We start from the raw sequence: 23,169 nt of genomic DNA on the forward strand, positions 1-23,169 counted from the left end.
AATCTAGTAATACTAACCCATCTCCCTGCTGGGGCCAGGTGATAAGAAACAGTCTTTCTCCTGATAACTATTTTAGAAATTCTGAAATCGCAAATTGTGATCTGCTTAGAATGACAGTTTTAGAGGTGGAAGTGGTTTACAGATCATCCATTTCAATTTCCACACTGTGCTTTTCAGAGGTCAGTGGAACTCCTCCCGGGCTGCATGTTAGGATCTCTTGGGGGACTTAAAAAATTCTAATGGGAACACCCAACCCAAAAGATTCTGATTTAACTGGTCTAGAATTTAGTTGGTTAAAAGTTCCTTAAGTAGAGTTGCCAGATAAAACATAGGAAACCGTGTAAACTTGGACGCCTAGGTAAATACTAAAACGTTATTTCATTATTTAGCTGAAATTCGAATTTAACTGGGTATCCTGTATTTTTGTTTGTTAAATATGGCAACCCAATCGGAGGATTGTAAGGTCTGGCTAGGGTTGAGAAACCCTTGTAGGGTTTCCCCTGAAATACTACAGCTGCCACTATAGTGACTTGGGGGAGCAGGGCACCATCTATGCCCATCAAACCTGTTTTTTTTTTTTTGTTTACACTTTCACATTACAAACGTTTTGTAAATTTTTACATTTACGTTACAAAAATTTACATGTATTGTCTGTCTTAAGCATTGGGTCTCTGTAATAGTTTGCTTGCAAAAAAAAGTTTTTGTTATGACTAAAAAAGATTTGTAATCCTCTCATCTAATTCAATATCTTTTTTCTGGGTAAGACCCAGAGACTCTCATAGCTAATTAATTGCGAAACCAAACTTCTCCATCTGAGGCTGCTGCTAGGACCCTTTTCCTTTTTGCTGAGCTGTAAGTCAGGAATAAGAGGTGGTATGATCCGATACCTAAAAGTGCTGGATGAACATTTGGCAAGTCCCTAAGGTTTTGCCAGACACTGTACTCAGCCCAGGTATTAAGGAGTGATTTCAGTTCTCAAGGAGCCGAAACACAAAGAGTGTAGCTGTGTCGCCAGAAGAAAATGCCACCGGTTTCTATGGCTTTTTCCCTCCATAATTTGACTGTTCAAAGCACCCTTCTTTGGTCTGCAAAGTGAGAACAGTGAGGCTGAAGGACCGCACTGGGTTTCCCAGAGGCAAATGGAATCTAACCTAAATTTCCACTTTGAAAGTTAAAGGAGTGAAGAATGTATGATGACAAATGACATAGGGATGAATCCCTGCCCTCATGGAGCTTCCATTCCAGGGATAGACAAGATAACTTCTAAGTTCTCTTCTAACGCAAAAGCTCTAGGTTATTAGATATGGGGAGAAAAAGCAGAAAGAGAGAGAGAGAGGCGAGTTTTCTGTTTGTTGTTTTTCAGCGAAGGCTGCAGGACAGATTCAAGTTGAAAGGCAGATTCTGGGAAGAGTAACAGCAAATGCAAGCCTGTTCATCACCTGTGTTCTGTGCTGGTCCTCTGCTCACCTCTCAGGCTCACTGGCACACACAGATCACAACCACTCCCAGTTGGCACCACCTTTATGTTATAAATATCTCTTGTAAAGCCACATGACCTCTGTTCTGCTAACTGCCTATGGGGAAGACTGGTGGTCACTGCCTTCTTCTGACCCTTTTTTCACTCCCCAATTCCCTCACTAGCTCCAAGCAGAAACTCTCTTCTCCTTTATGCCAACTCAAACTTGATTCTTCAAGACTGACCCCAAAAGTCCCTCCAGGGAGATAGCCTCACTACTTCATGCCTTTTGCTGGGAACCCTGTTGGCTTTCAATTTCAGTCATAGACCATTCATACACCCAGCCCATCAATAAACGTTCAGTAAGCCCTTGCCATGTGCCAGAGCTTCAGTGGAAAAGGTCACAATTCCTGCTGTTAAGGAACAAGCAGGGGAGGCAGATGGGGATAATAGCAATTTGATGGTCATGGTGAGATGAGGGGATTATGGAATCGCAGGAGAGGGACAGAAGCCTAGATCTAGAGTTCTGACTTTGAGATGATCCACTCCGTTTGAAATGGGGAAAATAAGTCTTCATCTGACATGGGAAAATAAGACCCTATGATAGTCCATGATGTCAGGTCACTGAGTAGGACTTGTGAGATCGACAAGCAGGCATGGGCACGGGTGGGGTGTCTATACCATACTTTTGGAAACTTTGGGAACTTATTTCTATGCTGCTGCTATGTTTTTTTTTTTTGGCCTCGCCTTTTGGCTTGTAGGAGCTTAGTTCCCTGACCAGGGATCGAACCCAGGCCCTGGCAGTGAAAGCGCCAAGTCCTAACCACTGGACCACCAGGGAATACCCTATGCTGCTGGTATTGTTAGTGGCTTTTAAAATTTCTAACTTCTTCTCTCTACAACTAGACTTGTAAGCTCTGTGTGGGCAGGACCATGCCTCATGCTTCCTCTCTATTGCCCCCAGCACTTAGTGATGATTCATGGTGAGTCCCCAGTGAGTACTAACTGAGTCTACCCATAAGCATGGCCAAAGGAGAGGTTTCACTCTGCCCAAATGGCCTAGGAGCCTCCTCTTGCACACTTAACTTTCCTTCCTTGCACATCTTCAGGCCTGTAATATGAGTCCTCCAAACATCGGTCAGTAATAGGACAGCACACTCTATGAATTGCCCAGAAGGTCCTTAGAAACAAAGGATATTCCTTCCCCTGGACATGGGTCGTATGATCCTTTTTTCATTAATTAGGCCCGATGGTGAAGTGACTGACACAGCAAACTCCAGAATGTGGGGACGAAAGGGTCAGGTTGGCCAGGTGAATCACTGTAATGGAAGAAACTGGGATCTTTCCATTTTCCCTCAGTTACCAAATTGTCTCCTTCACAGCTGGTCATAAAGGAAACTGACTGATCTTCTCTTTGCTAAAGTATCTCTTTAATATAAAACGGACATGGAACAACTGGATAGTCAAATTTTTTTAAAAAGTTGGATCTGTATGTGAGGACAAAAATACACACTGTCTGGGTACTAGGGAAAAAAAAGCATGAGTTGTTTTTTAATTAATAAATTTGGAGTGAGCAAAGGCTTGTCACAAAAGACTGATGAGCTTGACCCTATGAAAATAAAATCTTCTATACTGCAAAGAACAGCCTAAGTGATGTTCCAAGCAAATGAAAAACTGGGAATGACATGGACAGTTTGTATCACAAATGAAGGAATAATCTCCCTAAATTTTACGAAGCTCTTAGAAATGGTGTTGAAAAAGACTAACAACCCAGTAAAAAACTGGGCAAAGGTCACTCCCAGATGATTCACAGATTCAGAAATACAATGACATTTAAGTAGATTTAAGCAGAAGTTCTCAGCCTTACTCTTCATAAGAGAAATCAAATCCAAAACACACTGGAAATACATTTCTTCTCTGTAAGATTGGCAGAGCACAATGGTTTGACCTTGAATTTGTTGGTGAGGCTTTGGGGGGACCAGGCATATCGATCACTGCAGGTGGATGTGAAAACGGCCCAACTCCTCTGACGATGCGTTTACTATGACTCAAAAGTCTAATTCTGGGAACCCATTCCATAGAGGACTAGTTCCATTAATTATGTAACTAGTACAGAGCTGTGAAAAAGAAGGAGGAAGACTTTTATGTACTGACATGGAGCGATCTCCAGGATATGTTGTGAATTGGAGGAAAACAGAACAAAACAAGATGCAGCACAGTGTGTACAGTTTGCTTTACTTTGTATACAAAGTATTTATTTGCCTTTGCTTGGTTTGCACATAGAAAGACTCGAAGGAGGAGCAAGAAACCAGTAAAGATGTCTAACCTATATGAGGCGTGCGGCACAGAGGTAGGGGAGAGGCTTCCGGGATCAAAACAGTAAAATCAAGTTTTGAAAAATGAGACCTGAGGAAAACTCTGAGAAGCTCTCCAAATAGCAGAGACTGCTGGATCCTGAAAGCTGAAGCTTGATGTCCGAGTCACTATAGGCTTTGTTTACATCAATAGAACATCAGGCCTGGGGCAGGGGTGGGGGTGGGGGTGGGGGTGGGGGGCGGGGGGGGGGGTGGCGAGCCAGAAGACATCCAGCTCGGGATTGGCTGAATGAGGGCAAGACAGATGCTTGCTCAAGATCACTCAGTAAGTTATGGTCCAAGAAGGCACATGCATGCTCCAGGATGGGTATCTGAGTCCTTGGGCACGTCTCAAAGATTTCGTGGGCACTGTGGTGCAGTGAACGATGCCAACATGGCTTTAGGTCTTCCCTAAAAATACCGATCCTGCCACCTCTCCTACAGAATCCTCATCAAATTCAGGAGGATACCTGGAGGTTTCTGGGGGAGGGAACATTCCAGGATGAAAAGGGCCAATGTGATATATTGTAATTATAGCATAGGATGGGCCAAACAAACCAAGACAAAAGGGAAGTTTTTAAAAAAGTGAAAAGATGAGGGTGGAAGAAAACACTGTTTATGATGCCTCTGGGGGTTCATAAACAAATAAGTAAGCTGACTGGCCGGGAGGCTGGGAGCCAACCACTAACCTTCTCTGCCTGCCCAAGACTGAGAGCCAGCTTGGCCAATACCATGGAAATGATGCTGTCTCCTTTTCTAAGTAAATTCCTTAAAGAGTGTGCTGATTTATTCATTTATAATACAATTCCTGGTCTGAGTAAAAACGGAACTTTCCCCCACCTGATCCAGCCTCACCATGTTTCTTGGGCCCCATGTAACTGAATCTGGAAACGATGACGCTGAGTGACAGCTTGGGGTATTGCTACTTATTGTGAAAATAAATAACAAGGAAGGAGGAGGCTACTGGGCTTATTTCAGGGAAGGCTGAATCAGTTCTTTCTTACTTAGACTGAATTTTAACAACAGATAAAGAGAATATGACGTTTCCCTTAATGAAACTGTATAACCCTGGCTAAGTTATGAGGTGGGTTTACCCCTCTGAGGCTGCAGCTTCACATTATTTTGGCCCACAGTTTGCAAGGTCCCTGTGCTCCCCTCCCCTCCTCTGAATACCTCAACCTTAAATTCCAGGATTTGTTCTTTCCCTCAGCATATTTAACATAATTCCACTCATGCTTATTCAGCGTTCTACAGGTTGGAGGCCTTGTGACATCAATAATCAAATCTGAACTATTTCACGAGAAGAAGGCAAGGTGGGCCCTGGATGGCAGATGGAACGAAGGCTCAGAAAAGCTAACATCATTGGTCCAGGGTCACAAAGTCTATTCACTAGAACCCAGATGTCCTAACTCCCAACTATGGGCATGTCCAACACATCCGGCCAAATAGCCCATGACTTGGTTTCTAGGTTCTAAGAAGTTCATAGAGGACAACCAGTAGTGTGATTTGCTGAATGAGGCTTGACATTTTCCTGGCAAAATTCCTGGTTGCTGGTTAGGAAGGAACCCTGCTCTTTTCCCTGAGGTCATCTGCTTGGTTGTACAGTATGGATATATTTGTAGGTTTCTGGCTGGTGAAGGAGGGGTGGTTGGGATGGGAGAATATTAGAAATGGTCTCTGTCTTTCTTCTTCAAGTCTGAGAACAAAATATGCTAAATAATTAGACTCCATGTCTCCTTTCTCCCCACACCTCAAAGATTTGCACATCCCATTCTCTTTTTGCAAACTTTAATAATTACCTCTAGAAAGATTTCCCCTGAATACTGAGCTCTTTCCTTTCCCCACTGACCCTATTTCTTCAACACAGCTCCTTCTACTGACTTAGCCTTTCTATTCCTGAGATTTATGTTACTCTTCCTAGTCTTAACCATTCTGTGGAAGGGTCCTGGCAAGGGGCCCTTTCCAAATGTCACAACGTGCTTTTTAGGCAAGTATGAAATGCTGAGGTCCCCCAGGGACCCCAAACACCTGTTGATGGTGCTTTTTCTTCTGTTAACATCTAACTGCAATTTACCTGCTTCACTAGAGCTGCGTGAGGATTAACTGTCCTCGGGGAACTTTCAAGTCTGTAAAGGATTCCCGCCTCCCCGGGCACATGTTCTCTAAGAGAGACAGAAATGAAATACTAATAAGAGGCTTAATGGGTAGCAGCCTCAAACAATCTGTGGTCTGTGTCAGTACTTCAGACGGTCGCCGTGTCCCTGACACTCAGACAGAGGCACCGGACCAGACGCCACAGGCCATGGTGAGAGGCCCAGACAGGAGCACGGACGTCCCTTCCAAAGCCTCTTGGAGGACGTGCATCTTAACCCCCAGTCAGGTAGCTGGGCCAGGCCTGGTGCACCTGCCGGGCAGGCAGGGGGATTTGGCTGCTGTCATAGTTTGGCACAAATATTTGACAGCTTGCCCCTCCCAACAAACATTTCCGATACGCAGAGGTTAATCTTGTCCCGGCTTCTTCCCAGCCCTGCTGTCATCTTGTGCAGGATAAGGCTTTGTTAGTAGGGCTGCCCTGTGCGTATAGGAGGTTTAGCAGTGTCCATGGGCTCTACGCACCAGACAGCAGCCCTCCCTACCACCTGTGAATTGTGACAGCCTGTAATGTCTCCGGACGTCACCGAGTGTCCCGTGGGGAGCACAGTCACCCCGTTTGAGAGCCACGGGGCTAGATGACCTAGAGTGAACACTGGAGGTATCCCTTGGATTATGGGTAAGCGCTACACAAAAGTCATTTTCAGACGCACTTCTGGGGCTGCAGGGCGGCAGGGGCCTTGGAGGTCTAGCAGGTCCTTCTGCGTCCCCTGCATGAGACTGAGGAGATGCACACATTTTCACAAATGAAATGGCGTCCAATTCATTGCTTATTTATTTAGATCCACTGCCCAGCTTTCTTTCAGTCTTGGCAGCCAAAGATGGCTATTTTGCACAGCATTCTGTATTCTTTGCTCTCCCTACCTAGTCCACAACAAGCAAGGATTTGTTTTGTGCTTTGAAATTCTACTTTGCAAGCTCCTGTTTAAATGTTTGGGGCTGTAACGTGTTGGAACTTGAGGCGGGTAGCACTGGGGGAGCTGTGGTAATGGTGGGGGGGAGGGGAGAATGTCCATCACAGAGTGACAAACTCTGGGGGGGCATCTCTTCCCTCCAAAATCTCATTAGGGTCCCCAGACTTAGTCTGCATCTCCTCTGTATCCTGCGGTCCAATTTAATTGAGCGACGGCCTCACCACGGCACACGGCTCTTTTGACCGGAGGGTAAACTCATTCTGTCCATCGTGACATTTGCTTTCTTAAGGGCCTCACAATATGCAGCTTTAATAATTAAATGCAGGTCACATCGCAGCCTCCCTTTTCAAGCCTGTCTGAGGACACAGTGGGTTCTTTCTGATGGTTAGCTTCTGACCACGTGGTTTTTAGAAGCTAGTGGGGTTTTCTGTTTTGTTATTGTGCATGACACTTTTCCCCACTAAAAGACCCCAAACTTCAGCAGAGTGCAAACCCAATCGGAATAGCTGAAAGGGCTGTGGCTTTTCTGATGGTGAATAAATGGTGACAGAGAGAAATTTGAGAACCTGGCCCCAGTAAGGGTCTCAGAGCGCGCCGCTTGTCACGGTCAGTACTTTCCATTTGTCACCCAGGAAAGTTTAACGCTAGGAGACGAATCCCTTGTGTTTTCTTGCATGTGTCTATTCCCCTCGAGTTGGGATGGGCTTGTCAATAGAAAGCCAATCTTTAAAATGATCTAAATAAGAGAGAAGATCCAGGAAGGACTAAAAGATAACTCTTACCGGTAGTGTCCATTTCAAACTAAAGATTTCTCCAGGGGAACTCAGAGTGATTATAACGAGTTTGGATTTAGTTTAACCCAATGCTGATTTTGCATATTACGACAATTTGTCATCTTTAAGTCATGTGCCAGATGAATGCTTTAAAATAGATGCAACTTTACGTGAATTCTCTACAATATAGCAAAATCTGATTGCTCTATTAATAGCCAAAGTCCTTGGCCTCGGCAAGACAGAGTGGCAGCTTTTTTAAAATTCATCATCTCTGCATAATTAGTTGTGAATCTCAAAATATTCAAGCTGAGGAATTAACCAGGAACTGGAGCCGTTATCCTTCAGTGTCCCTTTTCATAGTGGTCCACAGTCATCATGTCCTTGTGTTTTTCTAATTACTGCAAAACCAATTGTTTTTAACTCAGCTGCCCTGGCTCTTTGTAATTTGTTGAATGTAATCACCTTGAAATGAAGAAAACGTACTTCTTGTTCAGGAAACTGGGGCTTTTTTAGAGGAGCGTCATCAGCTGGCTGTGGGACCATGGTTCTGAAGCTTTGCTCGTTGGACCTGATCAGTGCATTTGAGGGTGAGGGGTCAGAGGAGGGAGGGAGCGCTCTTGAAAGTAAGTTCGAGAGCATGGTGATCTGTAGACCCTAGGGGGAAGTCAGTTTATGAAAACTAAAAACAAATGAAGCTCCGGTTCCTCACTCCGAGGGGCCAACAGCATGGCCTTAGGCAGTAGAACACAAGTGCTTAGTACTTGAGCAGCCCCTCTCTCAGATGATGTTTCGAGTCTGTAGGTCTGAGTAGAAGCATCGAGGGAGCAGGGCTATGTCACTAACCTGCCCTCAAACCCCAGTGTCCAGCACTGGCCTGGACACAGAGTAATAAGAGCTGAATAAACCAGATGAACTAGAGTAGAGGTCAACTCTCTTCTTTGCTTTTATTCTTTCTGTCAATCTTGTTTATCTACTAACCACTCCAACTTAGAGATTTTCAAAGAACAAATATTGGAAGAGCAAAGGTTCTCAACCATTGCCTCCTTCAGGTCTCAAAGATGTGATGCGTTTTCATCAATAAGAATGACTCTCTGTGACAGTAACTCCCAAGTTGGGGCAGAGACTATGAAAATCAAGCCAGGGGACCGGGACCATTTAAAAGAAACAAAACAAAACAGAGAAGTCTGATATGCCTCCAGCAGCCCCCATGAAGAATCATCACTGAAGAGGAAGCTGAATTACGTCTGTATCCTGGAGAAAAATTGGAAAAATGGATTCACCAATTTCTCTAGCATAGCCATACAGAGAAGGAGAAATGTCCTTATAGAATTTCTCTCTGTAGGTGGCTGCTCTGGGTCTTTCTTTCTCTGGACGAGGAAAGGCCCAAATGGATGATGTATGTTGCATGAGGTTAACCAAAGCCTTAACCAGTCCTGTGTTGCATTTTTTTTCAACACTTATGATGTTGTTTACCATTTATTCAACACCTATGATGTGCCAGGCCCTGTGCTAAGTGCTGAACACGAATGAGAAGCAATCTTGACACTACTGAGAGAGATGAACATGCAAAGAATAACTATAATCTCAAGTGGCAAGTGGTAGAAATAAATATGGAGTATTGCAGGAGAACAGACAAGGAAGAGTAACATGGCTGATGGAAGAGCACTGGGAAGACTTCCTGGAGGAGGCAAAGCCTGAACTCAATCTTAAAGACTAAGCAGGAGTTACATAAAGGTTAGAGAAGGGTGTTGGCATGAAAGCCATTCCCGGAAGCGAGACCATGAGAGCAAAGGCACGAAGCCCCCAACGCATCGTGTGTTCAGGACAGAATGAGCATTTTGATGATGCCTAAAGTTTTCTGACAGGAAATGGAGAAAGATGAAGTCAGAGAGATAAGGCCACGGTGGCCTTTGTGAACCCTGCAAGAGGAGAAGATTGGATTTTGTCTGTGAGTAACGGGGGAGAGTCCTTGAAGGGTTTTAAGCAAGGGAAGAACGTGACGGGATTTTATACTTTGCTGGCAGCGTGAATGATGCGTTTGAGGGGGATGGGACTGGCAGGGGGCGGATGGGGGAGGGGCACAGGGAAGCGGTGGATCATGCAGACCAGATGAAGGTGCTACTGGGGCAGCAGGAGAAGGGCGAGAGAAGGGGCAGGTGTGAGAAGCACCTCAGAAGGAAGCCAGCGGGACCTTGGGACTGCCAGGAGGTGGAGGCAAGAGAAGGAAGAGTCCAGGAAAGCTTCTAGCTTCCTAGTCTGTACTAAAAGAATGGCAAGACCATCAGCTACGACAGAGAGCCGGGGAGGCAGACGTTTCTGCAGGGAAAAAGAGAGGTTCTAGCTTGGATTTTGGCCCCTTGAGGTACCTGGCAGGGTAGGTGATGGTGCTGGGCAGCCAGACGGATGAATCAGAAGCTTGGGGGAGTAGCCTTGGTTAGAAATTGCTCATTCACCTTTTGCCAACCAGGTGCAGGGGCTTCAGTCAGGGGTGAGACTCCCCGCCCGCTCCGTGCAGAGACTGGGGCTTCATCGCTGCATCTCCACTGGGTCTTCCCTGTTCTACATTCTGGCCCTGGTTTGCCCCCTCTCTCTCTCCTTCCCCTTTCCACCTCTGTCCCTTGCTCCTGCCTTCTCCCAGGCCCCACCTGCAGGAAGGGGGCAGGAGTGTTTGTTATGCCAAGCCTGGCAATTTGGAGCGGGCAGCTGCATGGAAACAAAGCCACAGACTCACTGCACCCACTCCCTCACCTGCCTCGCCACCTGCCCAGCTGCTAAATCCCGCTCCCACTGCCGCCTCTCCACTAACACCCTGGCCTTTCTAAACACATTTCAAAGTCACACCAAAGAAACCAACCGTGAAAGGAAAAACGTGTCTTCACTTGAGTGCATTATGAGCCCTTAGGCAGGGTTTTGGAAGGTAGGATTCTTTTGCGTAAGAGGTCGAGGCCACTGAGTGTCCATTTCCTAGAAGCCTCGGGGGACAGATTGCCACTGGCAGGTGCCCTCCCCTACCTGAGGGAAATTTCAGGGAACCAGGGAGAGAGGGTGTGTTTCAGAAAGGCCAACTATCTTGGAGAACATCCACTAAGGCTTTAAGATCTACTGGCACATTCCATCCTGCAGGTTGGGGACCTCTATTACAAAACCTTTTTACTTAAAGAGGGAATGGGGGGGCTTCCCTGGTGGCGCAGTGGTTGAGAATCTGCCTGCCAATGCAGGGGACACGGGCTCGATCCCTGGTCTGGGAAGATCCCACATACTGCGGAGCGACTAGGCCCGTGAGCCACAACTACTGAGCCTGCGCGTCTGGAGCCTGTGCTCCGCAACAAGAGAGGCCACGACAGTGAGAGGCCCGCGCACCGCGATGAAGAGTGGCCCCCGCTCGCCGCAACTGGAGAAAGCCCTCGCACAGAAACAAAGACCCAACACAGCCAAAAATGAATAATAAATAAATAATAAATAAATAGAAAAAAAAATAGAGGGAATGGGCTTGGCAGGTGAGGGGCTAGGGGGCAATCTCACTTCGCCGGCACAGGTGATGAAAGCAAGGCAAAATCGTGACTCCAAAGGGGAGAAAATCTCTACTGCACACCCAAGGCATGTATTCCTTTTAGTGTTTTTCTCTTAATTGTTGCTATTTTCTTTTCCTATCAACTTTGCCAACATCCAAAAAGTTACTGGTGCTGCATCGACCCTAAACGTCCCTTCCCAGGCTTGTTGGAAGCCAGCACACACCCAGAGGCACGCCAGCCGTCTGCACGCATTTTCCCTTCCTGGCAGCACTGACATCAGCCAGGGCTGGGGGGGTGGCTGGATCGGTCAGGGTGGGCAGATGACAGAGTTCTGGCAACAAGTCCATGTTTAAAGACCGAGGGCAGATGCCTGGCTAGAGGGAAGGCTCTTCTTGCTGGACGTGCTGCTTCCAGGGTTACTCTGCACCTGATCCCAAGAAGCACCATGTGCGCAGAGGCTAAAGCAATGGAATGAAAGAAGACTGCTCCTCTCAAACAGGGATTTGCTCTGGATGGAGGGAAGAGCATGAACACAGTGAGGACAGAGAGAAAAAAAACTGAGGCTGAGACTCACTTCATCTTGCAGGGGAATAGAAAAAAAGGTAAAGGAGCAAGTTCACCGTTCACCAGGATCCACAGCCATCACCTAACGTGTATTCCTTATTGCTCTGCACAACTCGTTTAAACAAGCTAGGTTAAAACTCTGAACCCTAAAGTGATTTCTCTCATACTCAGGTACGTCCTCATTCAGAGTCAGACAACCTGTCTTAATCTTGTTTCCTTTTTCAGGATGTTTTCAAACTGCCTTTAGACCATCCCTCCTTCCCCATCCCCACTTCCTTCCCCCACCCCTGGAACCCCACTACCAGTGTGAGAGACAGGTCTCAATATGAAGACTGTGTCCCTCTTTTTAGCAGGTAGCACATGGAATCGTGGAATTCCTCCTTGACGTACCTTTTCCACTTGGCTTCTGAGACGTCACATTCTCCTCCGCCCTGCTCACTGCTGGTTCCTACCCAGTCTCCTTTGCTGATTCTTTCTCTTCTCCATGACCTTTAAAATTGGGAGGGTGAGGTCCTCTCTCTGTCAGCACTCTGTCCTCCTCCTGATCTCAGCTGGACCCAGGGCCTTAGATGCCATCGACACGCTGACACTCCAATTACCTCTCCAGACAAGACCTGACCTGCCCAACTGCAGTCTCACACAGCCCACTGCCTATTCACACCTCCGCTTGCTCAATGGGCACCTCGAACTTACCATCGATTACCACGCTGCTTCCTCAAGCCCCGACCTCAGCCTTCTCCACTGCAGTGGGCAGAGCTCTGTCCCTTCTAGGACCCCACCTGGCAACCATCCTTGACCTTGCTTTTTCTTTCACCTCCCCCCACCTCCAATCTATCAGTGATTCATGTTGTATTTTTAATTAGAACTGGAATGAGACCATTCTCACTCCTTGTGCTGTACAGTGACCCAAACCTGGCTATTAATATTTAAAGTTGATTGAAATAAAAACAAATTAAAATAGAGGAAAATGGAACTCTTAGGGAAACTACGGCAAAAATTAAATTTAGAAATTCAGTTCCTTACACTAGCCACATTGCAAGAGCTCCTAAGCCACGGGTGGGTGACGGCTACGGCACTGGACAGAGCCGAGACAGAACCCTCCTTTCCCTGCCGAGAGTTCTATTGGCTCGTGCTGCCCACTGCTTTCACTGTTCCCACCCTGGTCCCAGCCACTGACACGTCTTGTCTGGATGAGTGTCACGGCCTCTTGGTCGACCTTGCTTCTTCAGTCTTCATGACACGGCAGCCAGAGCGGTCCTTTGAAAGCATCTCAGATCATGCCGTTCCTCTGCTCAGAGTCGTCCATAGGCCCCCATGCATGGCTCTCGGGGGAGGAGCAAAGACCTCAGAAAGGTGAGCAAGGCGTACGAGAGCTCTGGCTCCTTTTCCGTTTACTGGACCTCGTCTCCCAGTCCTCCAACAGCCTCCCTGTACCAGAGCCACGCTGGCCGCCCGCTGCTGCTGTCTCAAGGCGACGCGCCTCCCCCAGATACCCTCCAGGGGCTCACTCTCTCTCCTCCACCACATCTCTGCTCAATCACCAGCTTCTCGGGGAGCCTTGTTCTGACTATTGCTCTATTTAAACTTTAACATCCGCTCCCACCCAACCGCCACTCCACAGCAGTCCTGCTCTCCCGTCCTACCCTGCTTAACTCATCCTTTCCATATCTCCTTTCAACAAACTATATACATTTGCTAGTTTATTCTACCCATTTGTTTTACTGTCTGGCAGAGATCTTTGTCCATTTACTCACTGCTGGAACGCTAGCCCAGAGGAGGCTTTTAATCAGTATTTGTTCACTAAATGAATGGAGTTTCAGAGCCGGAGGAGCAGTTGAGGGTCAATGAGGTCAGGTTATTCACTGTGGACCCATGTTAAGTTCAGGGGAAGAGCTGGACTAGGACCTGGCCTGGCCTTAGGCGTCTTCGTGCGGAAGGACCCATGATGCTTAACGCCTTCATAGGCGTCTTCATGGGGAAGGACCCACGATGCTTAACTCTCCTTCCCCTTATCTGTCACAACCAGAGGGACGCTGACGGACCCCCGAGAACTAACAAGGACAACAGCCTAACTAAGACACCAGGGGGGTATTCTCCACTTTCCTCTTGGTAAGCCTTTGCAGGGTTCACCCATCTGTCCTGCTTCTCTGGTGACTTGTAGGGTGCAAGCAACCAAGAGGAGACTCAGGTTCATTACTATTCTCACACGCCTATCTTACCCCCACGTATCACAAAGGTCAAGACTCTTGGAAAACTGGAAACACACGTGCTTGCTAGATTACGTTTTTTTCAAAAGCAACACATCAGACTTGTTTTAAAAAGGAAAGTCATAGTTTCATCACATAATTGCCAAATTAGTATTTGAGAAAAGTTGATTAGTACAAAAAGAATGATTCTCCACTGTATCATTAAAATATGTCTGATAATCCAGAGCGGATTAGAAGAAAAGCAGATCCTAGACCACATTTTGTGTTAGGGGATCATCTGTCCTCTTGTTTCTGTAAGGAAATGCCATCTGAATATATATATTTTTAAATGCCTCGGGATGATGGGTTTTCTACTGCCAATTCTCTTTCAAATAAAAATAACGTGAGAAAGTTTGAACCTCGTATAAACAGACCTGCTCATAATGGCATGGGTAACAGGTCCAGAGTTACAGAGCATGCTATGAGCAGAGAGCCTGGAAACACCCCATCCAGGGCTCACTGGATGATTTAACTTGCCGAGGTATGTAATTAAGAACAAAGTTATCTTTATAGTCATTCCTTCATTATGGAGATAACTCCACTGGAGACTTTTTGGGAGATGCCAGATTGGAAATAAAATCCTTACAGACTGCACTGCAATGTCATTAAGATAATACCAGAAAGCAAATTGATGCATGTAGACAATCTTCCATAAGTACCAGAAAGTTAGATCTCGGGAGAGACGTGGAACTAAGATGTAAAATCAAAGCGGGGTGGAGACAGAGCCCAGTGAAAGGCGTGATGGACAGCTTCCCGAGAGAGAGGAGCCCCGAATGTCCCGGGGCCCGGCGTGCATTACCTGGGGTGGTGCTCTTCATCACTTTCACTAACTTGCCCCTTCCAGCTCCAAAACCATTATTTCCATAGTCGGGGTCACTGTCACTATCACTGCCACCGCTGGCAGAGTACGCACACATTCTGGGTACCTTGTCCTAAATGAGTAATATGAGACCGTTAAGATTATTCACGCTAGTCAAAATGGGCAGACCATCCTGTGAGGATGGCTGTTGGTGTGGGCACAGAATTCCATTCCCGCTACCCCACCCCCGGTCTGCCTGGTGTGTCAATCTGCCTCACGCGGAGCTGGTGCATTCTGCTCAATTACCAGAGCTGCAGATATGGACCTGCACTGAGGAAGCGATTGACCACACGCTGCCACTGTGTCCCAGTCACAGGACAGTCCCCACAGTTACCCGCTCTGCATTTTGTACGCTGTTTTTATGGGGTCTTATTTTGCTCAAGTGCCAATTAGAGCTGCTGTCCCAGGCCTAATGGCTTATTTATTTAGCTGATCTCACCATTGGCTTTCAAGTATCAGAGGGTATGACAGTAATCAACCTTGGGAACAAAAGAGTAAATGTTTGCCCAATACCTAATTTTATTCCAGCCCCTAAAAGGATAGGAGGCTTTAGGAAGGAACCCAATTGCTAGCCTATAGGGTTATACATATCCTCGAATCTACTAACAGTTCACAGGTCAAGGGACTTGGTCTCCCCTCTTGCTCACACGCACACATAGCCTGACCCAAGAGGAAGTCACAGGTGTGGCAATAACACCAAGTTCAGGAACTGTGGAGGTTGCTGATACCATGTGGATGGTTCTTCCTGCTCCGCACACAAGTGGGATACTGATATCTAAGACCGCAACTCTTGTGTGTAGAATCAAGAGCATTTGGGGCTCTCTTTTATATGTTTGCAGACTGCCCTGTTAGAGCCGATTATTCCACACCGATCCCAGAGAGTTCAGGCACAGATGTATGGGATGCGTCTCTAAAGTCAAACCTGTTTGGGAGGGTGTCATTTGGTTGGAAATTATAAAAACACATTTTAGGATGTAAGCCCCCCTAGCTGGGGTTATAAATTCAAGCAGTTACTCATTTCCTTTATTCCTTCATTCACTTAATCATTCATCTACCCATTCAGAAGATGCTGCGCTACGCATCTTAGTACCCAGTCTGTGCTAAGTGGTGTTCTAGGTTCTGGGGGTACAGAGCTCTATACAGGAGATACTGGTGGTCCAGCAAGGATGATGTCTGTGAAGGAGGACAAGTTTACAGCAGTGGTCCCAAGGGAGCCCCATGTCTAGAGTTCCAGCAGGACGCTGGGTATGATGAGATGCAGTTTTTCATTCCTCTATTCAACAGACACAAATGGAACCAGGCACTGTGCTTGGAACTGGAAATATAAAGCTCACTCTTACTTTAAACTTTCCTTCCCTGGCGGTCAGTGAAGCAGCGTTGTGAGTTCCAAGCCACAGTTGTGACTCTTACAAGTCAGGGCAGGATTTCCAATGGGAAAAGCTAGTGCGGGATGATGAGGAAGGGGACCCCGGAGAGGTGTGTGTGTTGGGGAATGTGAATGTTGGGTGAGGAGTGCCCTGCCGTCACACATGGAGGGGACAGCTCCCTCCTGGCCAGCACTGAGTAATTCCCTTTCTCTCTCGCTCTTTTTCTTTTTTTTTCTCCTTGGAATTGCTTGAGCCCTTTGCCACTACCGCCACCTGTTGTTTCTGAACTGTTTCCCCTCCAACTCTGGATGTCTTCTAGGATTTTCTCAATTGTTTGGTCCCCAAATCAAGCACAGAGTTCTTGAAAGAGTGCTTCTCAAAGCGTGCTCTGTGGGCCGGCAGCCTTGTCATCACCTGGGAATGTATTAGACGTGTTCGGATCTCACCCCATCTGCACCAAACAGGACACTGGCTGTATGCGGAGAGCAGCAAGATGTGCCGCCCTCCAGGTGATTCTGATGTCTGCTCGTGCAGGGAACTACTGCTTTGGAGAAAACTGAGAAAACCCTAACACTTAAAAATTTAAGTCATGATAGAATACACCGGTTTACTCCTTTCAGACCCCTGTTCTGAGCGCTGGGCATGGAATTCACAGGGCTGAGTTCTAACATCAGTGTCCCAGTAACTTGTCCTGGGGCCCTGACCATGGTCCAGCATCTCTGGAGCTGGTGTCCTCTGCTGTACATGGAGGCTGTAGGCCCAGGGGATCGCTTCGCCTACTTGTTCAGGGTACCATTTCCATACCGAGATGCTAAAGACTGAAAGAAGCCTCCACCATTCTGGCTGTGGGGCATCTCAGATGTGGGCTAATCTGGGTATTTCGTCATCAAGGTTGGGTAGCAACCCTAGTAGAAATAGTGATAGGGCCTCCTCATGCCGGGATTGGGAGAGCCAAGGCAGCAGAAGCAGGAAGGGTCAAGGAAGAGCCGGGAAGCTCAGGTAACTGATCCTAATGTCCTTCCTCCCACTCTTCTCACTGCAGGCACCACCAAAGACCCCGAAGTGGACCAGCCCAAGGGCAAGTTGAGAAATCGTGAACAGGCTGAATATGGCCCAAGTAATTAGCTGGAAGAGGTAAGCGGGAGGGTGCTGAGGAGGGACTACCACATAGCTCCCAGGGAGCACCCAAGAGTCCCGGAGCCCCGAGCTCCTCCCCAGGTCCAATCACACGTCAGCAGGCCTGTGTGTTTGCCATCTCAGGGCGGATGAAGAACCCCCAGCAAAAATGATGGGGACTGAAGAGACACACGTCTCACTGACCCCGGCAAGTCATTTGACCACTCCAGGCTTTAGTTTCTTCATGCCAAAAGGGAATATAACTACACCTGCTTTACTGGTTTCATAGGAGCAAGGTCAAGGTTAAAGTAACTGATAAGATAATGAAAAAATATCATTGAATCATTCTACGTGGTGCTCTTAGGGCTTGGGAGAGGGAATGACCGTTCCACAATGTCTACTCAGGGCACAGCATCCTTACCTCAAGAGTTGGGGTGCAGATGGGTGGAATCATTCGAATTACAAGAACCCACAGTGTTACTTAATAATTCAGGAAAAAAGGAGAGCCTTGGGCCTTGGTCTTTATGCACTAATCCCACGACAAATTTGACTTAACATTAAAATCTATCACAGAAGTGGTTAAGGAGGCCATTTTTCACACTCAGGACAATTAGGTGGAGGGTGCCCTCCTGTCGACTCTCCTTACCTGGGTCTCCGCAGCAGCGCTGTCACCCCCCCAGGCTAAAAGTGGCCTGCTCGCCGCTGCCGTTGTGTTTTCAGCATATTCGAATGATGAACAAGTCTGAGGCCTTGCCTTGGCTTCACTCTGCATTTGGGAATTGATTTTTCCTAAATGAGGAAATGTATATGAAATACAATCAGCTTTCTTCAACTCTTTACAAGTTTAGGGATGAGGGTAGGGGAGACAGTCAGAAATAATCCAAAGGGTCCAAACATGGTAACAGCTTGGTTTCCCAACATTCTGTCCCCGGCAAGTCTGTGCTAACAGAAATGTCTGCATAATTACGTGTATCTCTGGAGGATGTCCACCTTGGAGACCCAAAGGCAAACTGTGCTTGGACCACTTTTCCACAAAATGTTGACAGATTTTTCATATTAGAAAGGGTTCTGTGGGCAAACTGCTTGGGAAACGCTGATCATTCCTCAAATAGTGTTATACATCAAATAACAAACAAGTTTCTGTTTTGGAGGACTTCTCGGAGCCTTCATTATGCTAATGGGGATTTTCATAATTTCCAAAGGGAGGATGTGAATTCACAGCCTTTCCCAAACATGTTTGAGCAGGGAACCCTGATTTTCCTAGGAAACTTATGAAGGTCATTTTGAATAAGGTGCTTTGCAAAAGTGCTCAGAGGCCCTTAAAGATCTTGCCGGGCAGTCTCAAGCTCATATGTGCATACACCTCAGCCAAGCTTGTGTTACATCGCAGGCTCTGATTTGGTAGGTCTGGAGCGGGGTCTGAGAGCTGGCATATATGACAAGCTCCCAGGGGCTGCTCTTGGCCCATGGATTACATTGTAAGTAGCCAGGGTGCAATTAGCAGAGAATGATTAAAATGTCTCCATTACCCATAACAGCAGATTAACCTGCAGAGTGTAGTCTTTCCTCATGTCAGAAAGGAGAACTGCTGTCATTACCCTCCAGCCTCAGTGATTATCAACAGGACAGGCTGTGAGAGCCTTTCAACAGCATTTTGCTTGTGAGCAGAAGTGAAGTAATTGTATTTTCATCAGCAATGGGAGGTCTGCACAGTTCCTTCCATCTTTGATACGGGGATAAGAAAATAACCAATTCAAATGCATATATTAACCAGGAATTGACCGCTCGAAACCACTTTCCTTTTGTTCCAGCTAGATCTCCGCTCCTTAATGTTTAAAATGAGTAACCAATGGCCACAGAAAAGAGAAAAGCCTTGGAAAGCCAGCCCTGCCTCTGACCCGCAGTGACAACATCTTAAGGTAGACAGGAAGCTTCGGGATGGACGGCACAAAAATGTCCTGCAGTGTGTTGACCTCACTCTCTGCCGTATACTACTTTTTTTTTTTACAACTCTTCACGACAATCTAATTAAGACACAAAACTAAGAAAACCGGTGCACTGAATACTAGCAGCAAGATCAGAACAATCCCCTTCCTATCCCCTTCTTATGAAGCAATTCAAGGCTTGCAGTTTCTATTCAATTTGTTATAATGACAGTGTTTAATCATGGAATCTGCTCGGCCGCCTGCCGCTGAATTGAGGTCACACATGTGAGTAGTCAGGCATGGAGCACATAATCTATAACTACAATTTCGCCCCTGAATCTCTGGAGGCTGCGTCATTAATTAACAATACATTTATTTCAAAAATAATATATGTCCCAGCCTTTTAAAATGTAGCCTTGGCTTGAAATAAGCAGAAGTTTGTGATGAAGCATTCATGGCAGTTAGTGTTACTGAATGGAGGAAGAACTCGGCCATGGGAATAACCCAATCACATTGACTCACAGGTGTTTAATGAAAAGTCTTCTTTTCTAATTTCTCAGAAGCCCATGGTATAATCTCTACTTGTGGTTGCTTTCTCATCATCAAATCATAAATGAAAGTCTTTGGAATTCTAGTTCATATGCTTATGCATGTCATAAATGCAACATGAGGCGCACAAGTTAAAAAATTATTTAGTGTCATCCTGAGCTGCAATAAATATTTTTAATCTTGAGGGAACAGTGAAAAAACTTTGACCCTTAGCCTGGCCCTATCTTTAATCATGAAAGCTTGTTTCCATTGACTGCAGCAAAGGATGGTACTTCTCAGTGGGAAGGCTCCCTCCATTTCATTGTAGTTAACAGACACTCTACTGCTAATATATCAAACTACGTTTTTTATAGCTCAACATGTAAATACATTTGAACGGGATAGGAATATGTCAGAAGACATATGTTTCTGTGAGAGGGCAAACAACATTTCAGTTAAATTTATGTCTTGGGCCTAGATTGGTCTATACTCAGAGTTAAGTTCTAAAAGACAAAATCTGAAGTCTATGTTGTATGGTTTTTTTCTTTATCAATTTATATATCCATCTACCTGTGCTAACGTGCTTGTTTCCTTTATGTGTGTGTACACTCCTTAAATAATACTGAGAGTAGACGATGTTTCATACTTGCTTTCTTTTTATGTTTTGGTTGAGGACATAAAGGGATTTCATGCATCTACATTTCCACTGGGCAGAGGTCACTGACTGACCTCCCGGTGGAAATCTTTTCTGCTGCCTGTTCTCCATTTTTGGCAGCAAGTGCATGATTTTAGTGAGAAAACAATCTCATTTGGAAGGTAACGGGCATTTCACCTGAGGAGGCTGGTTTGGGGAGGCGACTTTGAAGAGGTCGCAGCCCTCTGGCAGTCATGATGGGGTCGGATGTGGAATGAACAATGGCGTTGTCTGCAGATCCCCGGCTGTCTGCAGAGGAAGGCACTTCTCGTTCAAGGGTCTGGGCTCTTATGGAAGAAGCTGCACAAAGGGCTGGCTGGAGAGACAGGAGGGGCTCAGTGTCCTCGGGGGAGTCTGCTTGGCGTATGTACCGTCCCGTTGAGCGATTTCCTGAGTCTGGGAGCGGGAAGGTTCCAATCCCACTGTCCAGTGTCCTCATCTGGCAGTTCGTTTCTAGACAGAGTAACATAGTGAGAATTAGAGACTGCTCACATAAAAGGAGAAAAGGATCATGGGCATTTGGATCTGGTCTGGAGGAAAGGGGATATCTAGAAGGAAGAAATACTCATAAGGGTGTAGTAAATTTCCAGGGAGTGGCATGAAACAGACATTTAATTGAACATGGAAATATTCCCTTAACATAATATGAAGTAAGAAGGCTAGCCATTACTGGCAGCAAGAATCACATGTACCCACAAAGTACATGGTTCTCTAGAGTTATAAGAGAAAAAGAACAGTCACTGGAGACCAAAAATTATTTTTGATCACCCTTATTTCAATTGGTAATCATATGACTTCAATCAATTAGGTAACATTTATTAACTGAAATAAGATGAGTAATGAACACACATAACAAATTGAAGTGATGTCCTAACAAAGGCAGTTGTGCATCTCTTACATGAACTATCATCCACCAGCAGTTAACTAAGTCTCTGGCCTCTCCATTTGACTGTGAGGACAAGTAATTCTCCTACTATAAGGGTCATCCCCAAAGGTACATCGCTTATCATGTGGGCTTCCTATGACTCAACTGCCATCTGAGGTCTTACAGAGAAGATCATAGGGCCACTTTCTGTCTTTCCATCTACCTTTATGCAACGACAAAGCTCATCAGTACTCTTTGGATTTCTTGTCATTCCCAGGGATCCCACTATTCCCTAAAACAAATCAAGTTGATTTCACCATATGTGTAACATATTCTGCCAATTACATCTCTTCAAAACATTTTATATCCAAGAAAAATACAATAACTGTAAAAATTATTACATAATTAATTCCTGAAATGTGGTGTAGTTTATCTAAGCCAATGAGACAGCTTCCAAGATCCGCTTGCCACCCAAAAGTCTCCTGTTTACACGATAATCTTAGAGTGAAACAGCCTTAGTAAAGTTTGTATTAGCATCTTATCAGTCTAGGACTGGGGAAGAGGCACAACTTAACACCGTGTTAGGCATGGTGGGGAATATAACAGACTATGTTGTGATCTTTGTATCAAGAGGCTCAACAGCTAACATTTCAGTGGTGCTTGGGAGTCTGGTCTATGCTAATAACTAATTGTGTGAGCCCTCCACATAAGATCCTTAACCCCTCAAGGTCTCAGGTTCCTTATAGAGTTTCTGTGAGAATAAAGATACGTTCACTGTGGAATCTCTTGAATTTAGAATGACCCCTAGCACACCGCAGGATGGCTGAATGAAGGAAATAATGATGACATATAAAAAACACTAGGTATATTTATTAGATTTCAGTAGCTATCTGACAGGTAAGTAGTTTATCCTTAAGTACCTTTCTCACACAATCTCATTTGATGCTCACCAATTAGTATCTGAACTTCAGAATTTGACCATTCCCCTACCTTTCTCCTCAAAACGTCTCTGCTCTCAGTACTAGAATTCTGGGAAATTCCTAATACTAAGGTGAAAACAAAGGGGTGGGGGTGGGTACAGAGTTGGCTTTTATAGGTTCTAGTAGGTTTGGTCCTTGGCTTTAGAAGCACTAGAAAGATGAAGTCCCTATCAAAAGAGAGGATTCAGTCTCCAAACGGATATTTAGTAGGAAGATACAGATACCCTTTCTCCAGTATGGTGCCATTTAGCTATCTCATACGCCATCTGCCCTCAAAGACTGATCATGGACTCCAGGAGCCCTGAATCCCGTGGCTATCGTCTGAGATCTTTCCCAGAACCACAAGGGCTAAGCTTTAGTTCCATTCATTTCAGGGCCTCCACCTGGTCAGCTTTCCTCTCAACCAGCTTTCGAGATTATTCATTATCTTCTCTATTCATTTTCTCCTCAATTAAGCAGACTCAATTGCTACAAAATAGCCTTTTGGAGAAATAATCAGCTGTTTGCATGGGAAGGCCATGCCAGAAAAGAAAGATCTTCTTATTCAGAATTTGGTGTCCTTTCTTCATGTTAGCCTAGACATACGACACTCCTCATATTTAACAATGTCCATATGTTGTACTTGGGGCAATTCTAAATGTCTGAACTATTTCAGTCTCACACAGGAGTTAGTGGATCGGAATCGACCCAGTCTTCAGGGATGGGGATCGAAGATTCATGGGATGTAACAGCTGGGTCAGTCCCTACGTGCCCCAGGCTGCCTGCCATAATAGTTTCCTCCCAGCATCTCCAGGATGCCTACCTCTGAACAAAAGAATGCTCAGCATGGCAACATCAGGGGCTCTTTTCCTTTTGTGAAAATGGA

The 23,169-nt window shown here is 45.9% G+C and overlaps 1 protein-coding gene across 1 annotated transcript in view; it reads right to left on the reverse strand.

Annotated features, from left to right (window-relative positions):
* The window catches only part of NCKAP5 (NCK associated protein 5), a 953,343-nt gene that overhangs the window by 27,858 nt on the left and 902,316 nt on the right, over nucleotides 1–23,169 (reverse strand). Inside the window, exons 16-18 of the mRNA XM_036858046.1 lie at nucleotides 20,598–20,912; nucleotides 17,959–18,101; nucleotides 14,770–14,902 (exon numbers count right to left, since the gene is read on the reverse strand). Of these exons, the coding sequence (XP_036713941.1) occupies nucleotides 14,770–14,902; nucleotides 17,959–18,101; nucleotides 20,598–20,912 (591 nt within the window). The remainder of the gene's footprint in view (nucleotides 1–14,769; nucleotides 14,903–17,958; nucleotides 18,102–20,597; nucleotides 20,913–23,169) is intronic.

The sequence above is a fragment of the Balaenoptera musculus genome, chromosome 7 (genome assembly GCF_009873245.2).
Source record: "Balaenoptera musculus isolate JJ_BM4_2016_0621 chromosome 7, mBalMus1.pri.v3, whole genome shotgun sequence".
NCBI classification, from domain to species: Eukaryota; Metazoa; Chordata; class Mammalia; order Artiodactyla; family Balaenopteridae; genus Balaenoptera; species Balaenoptera musculus.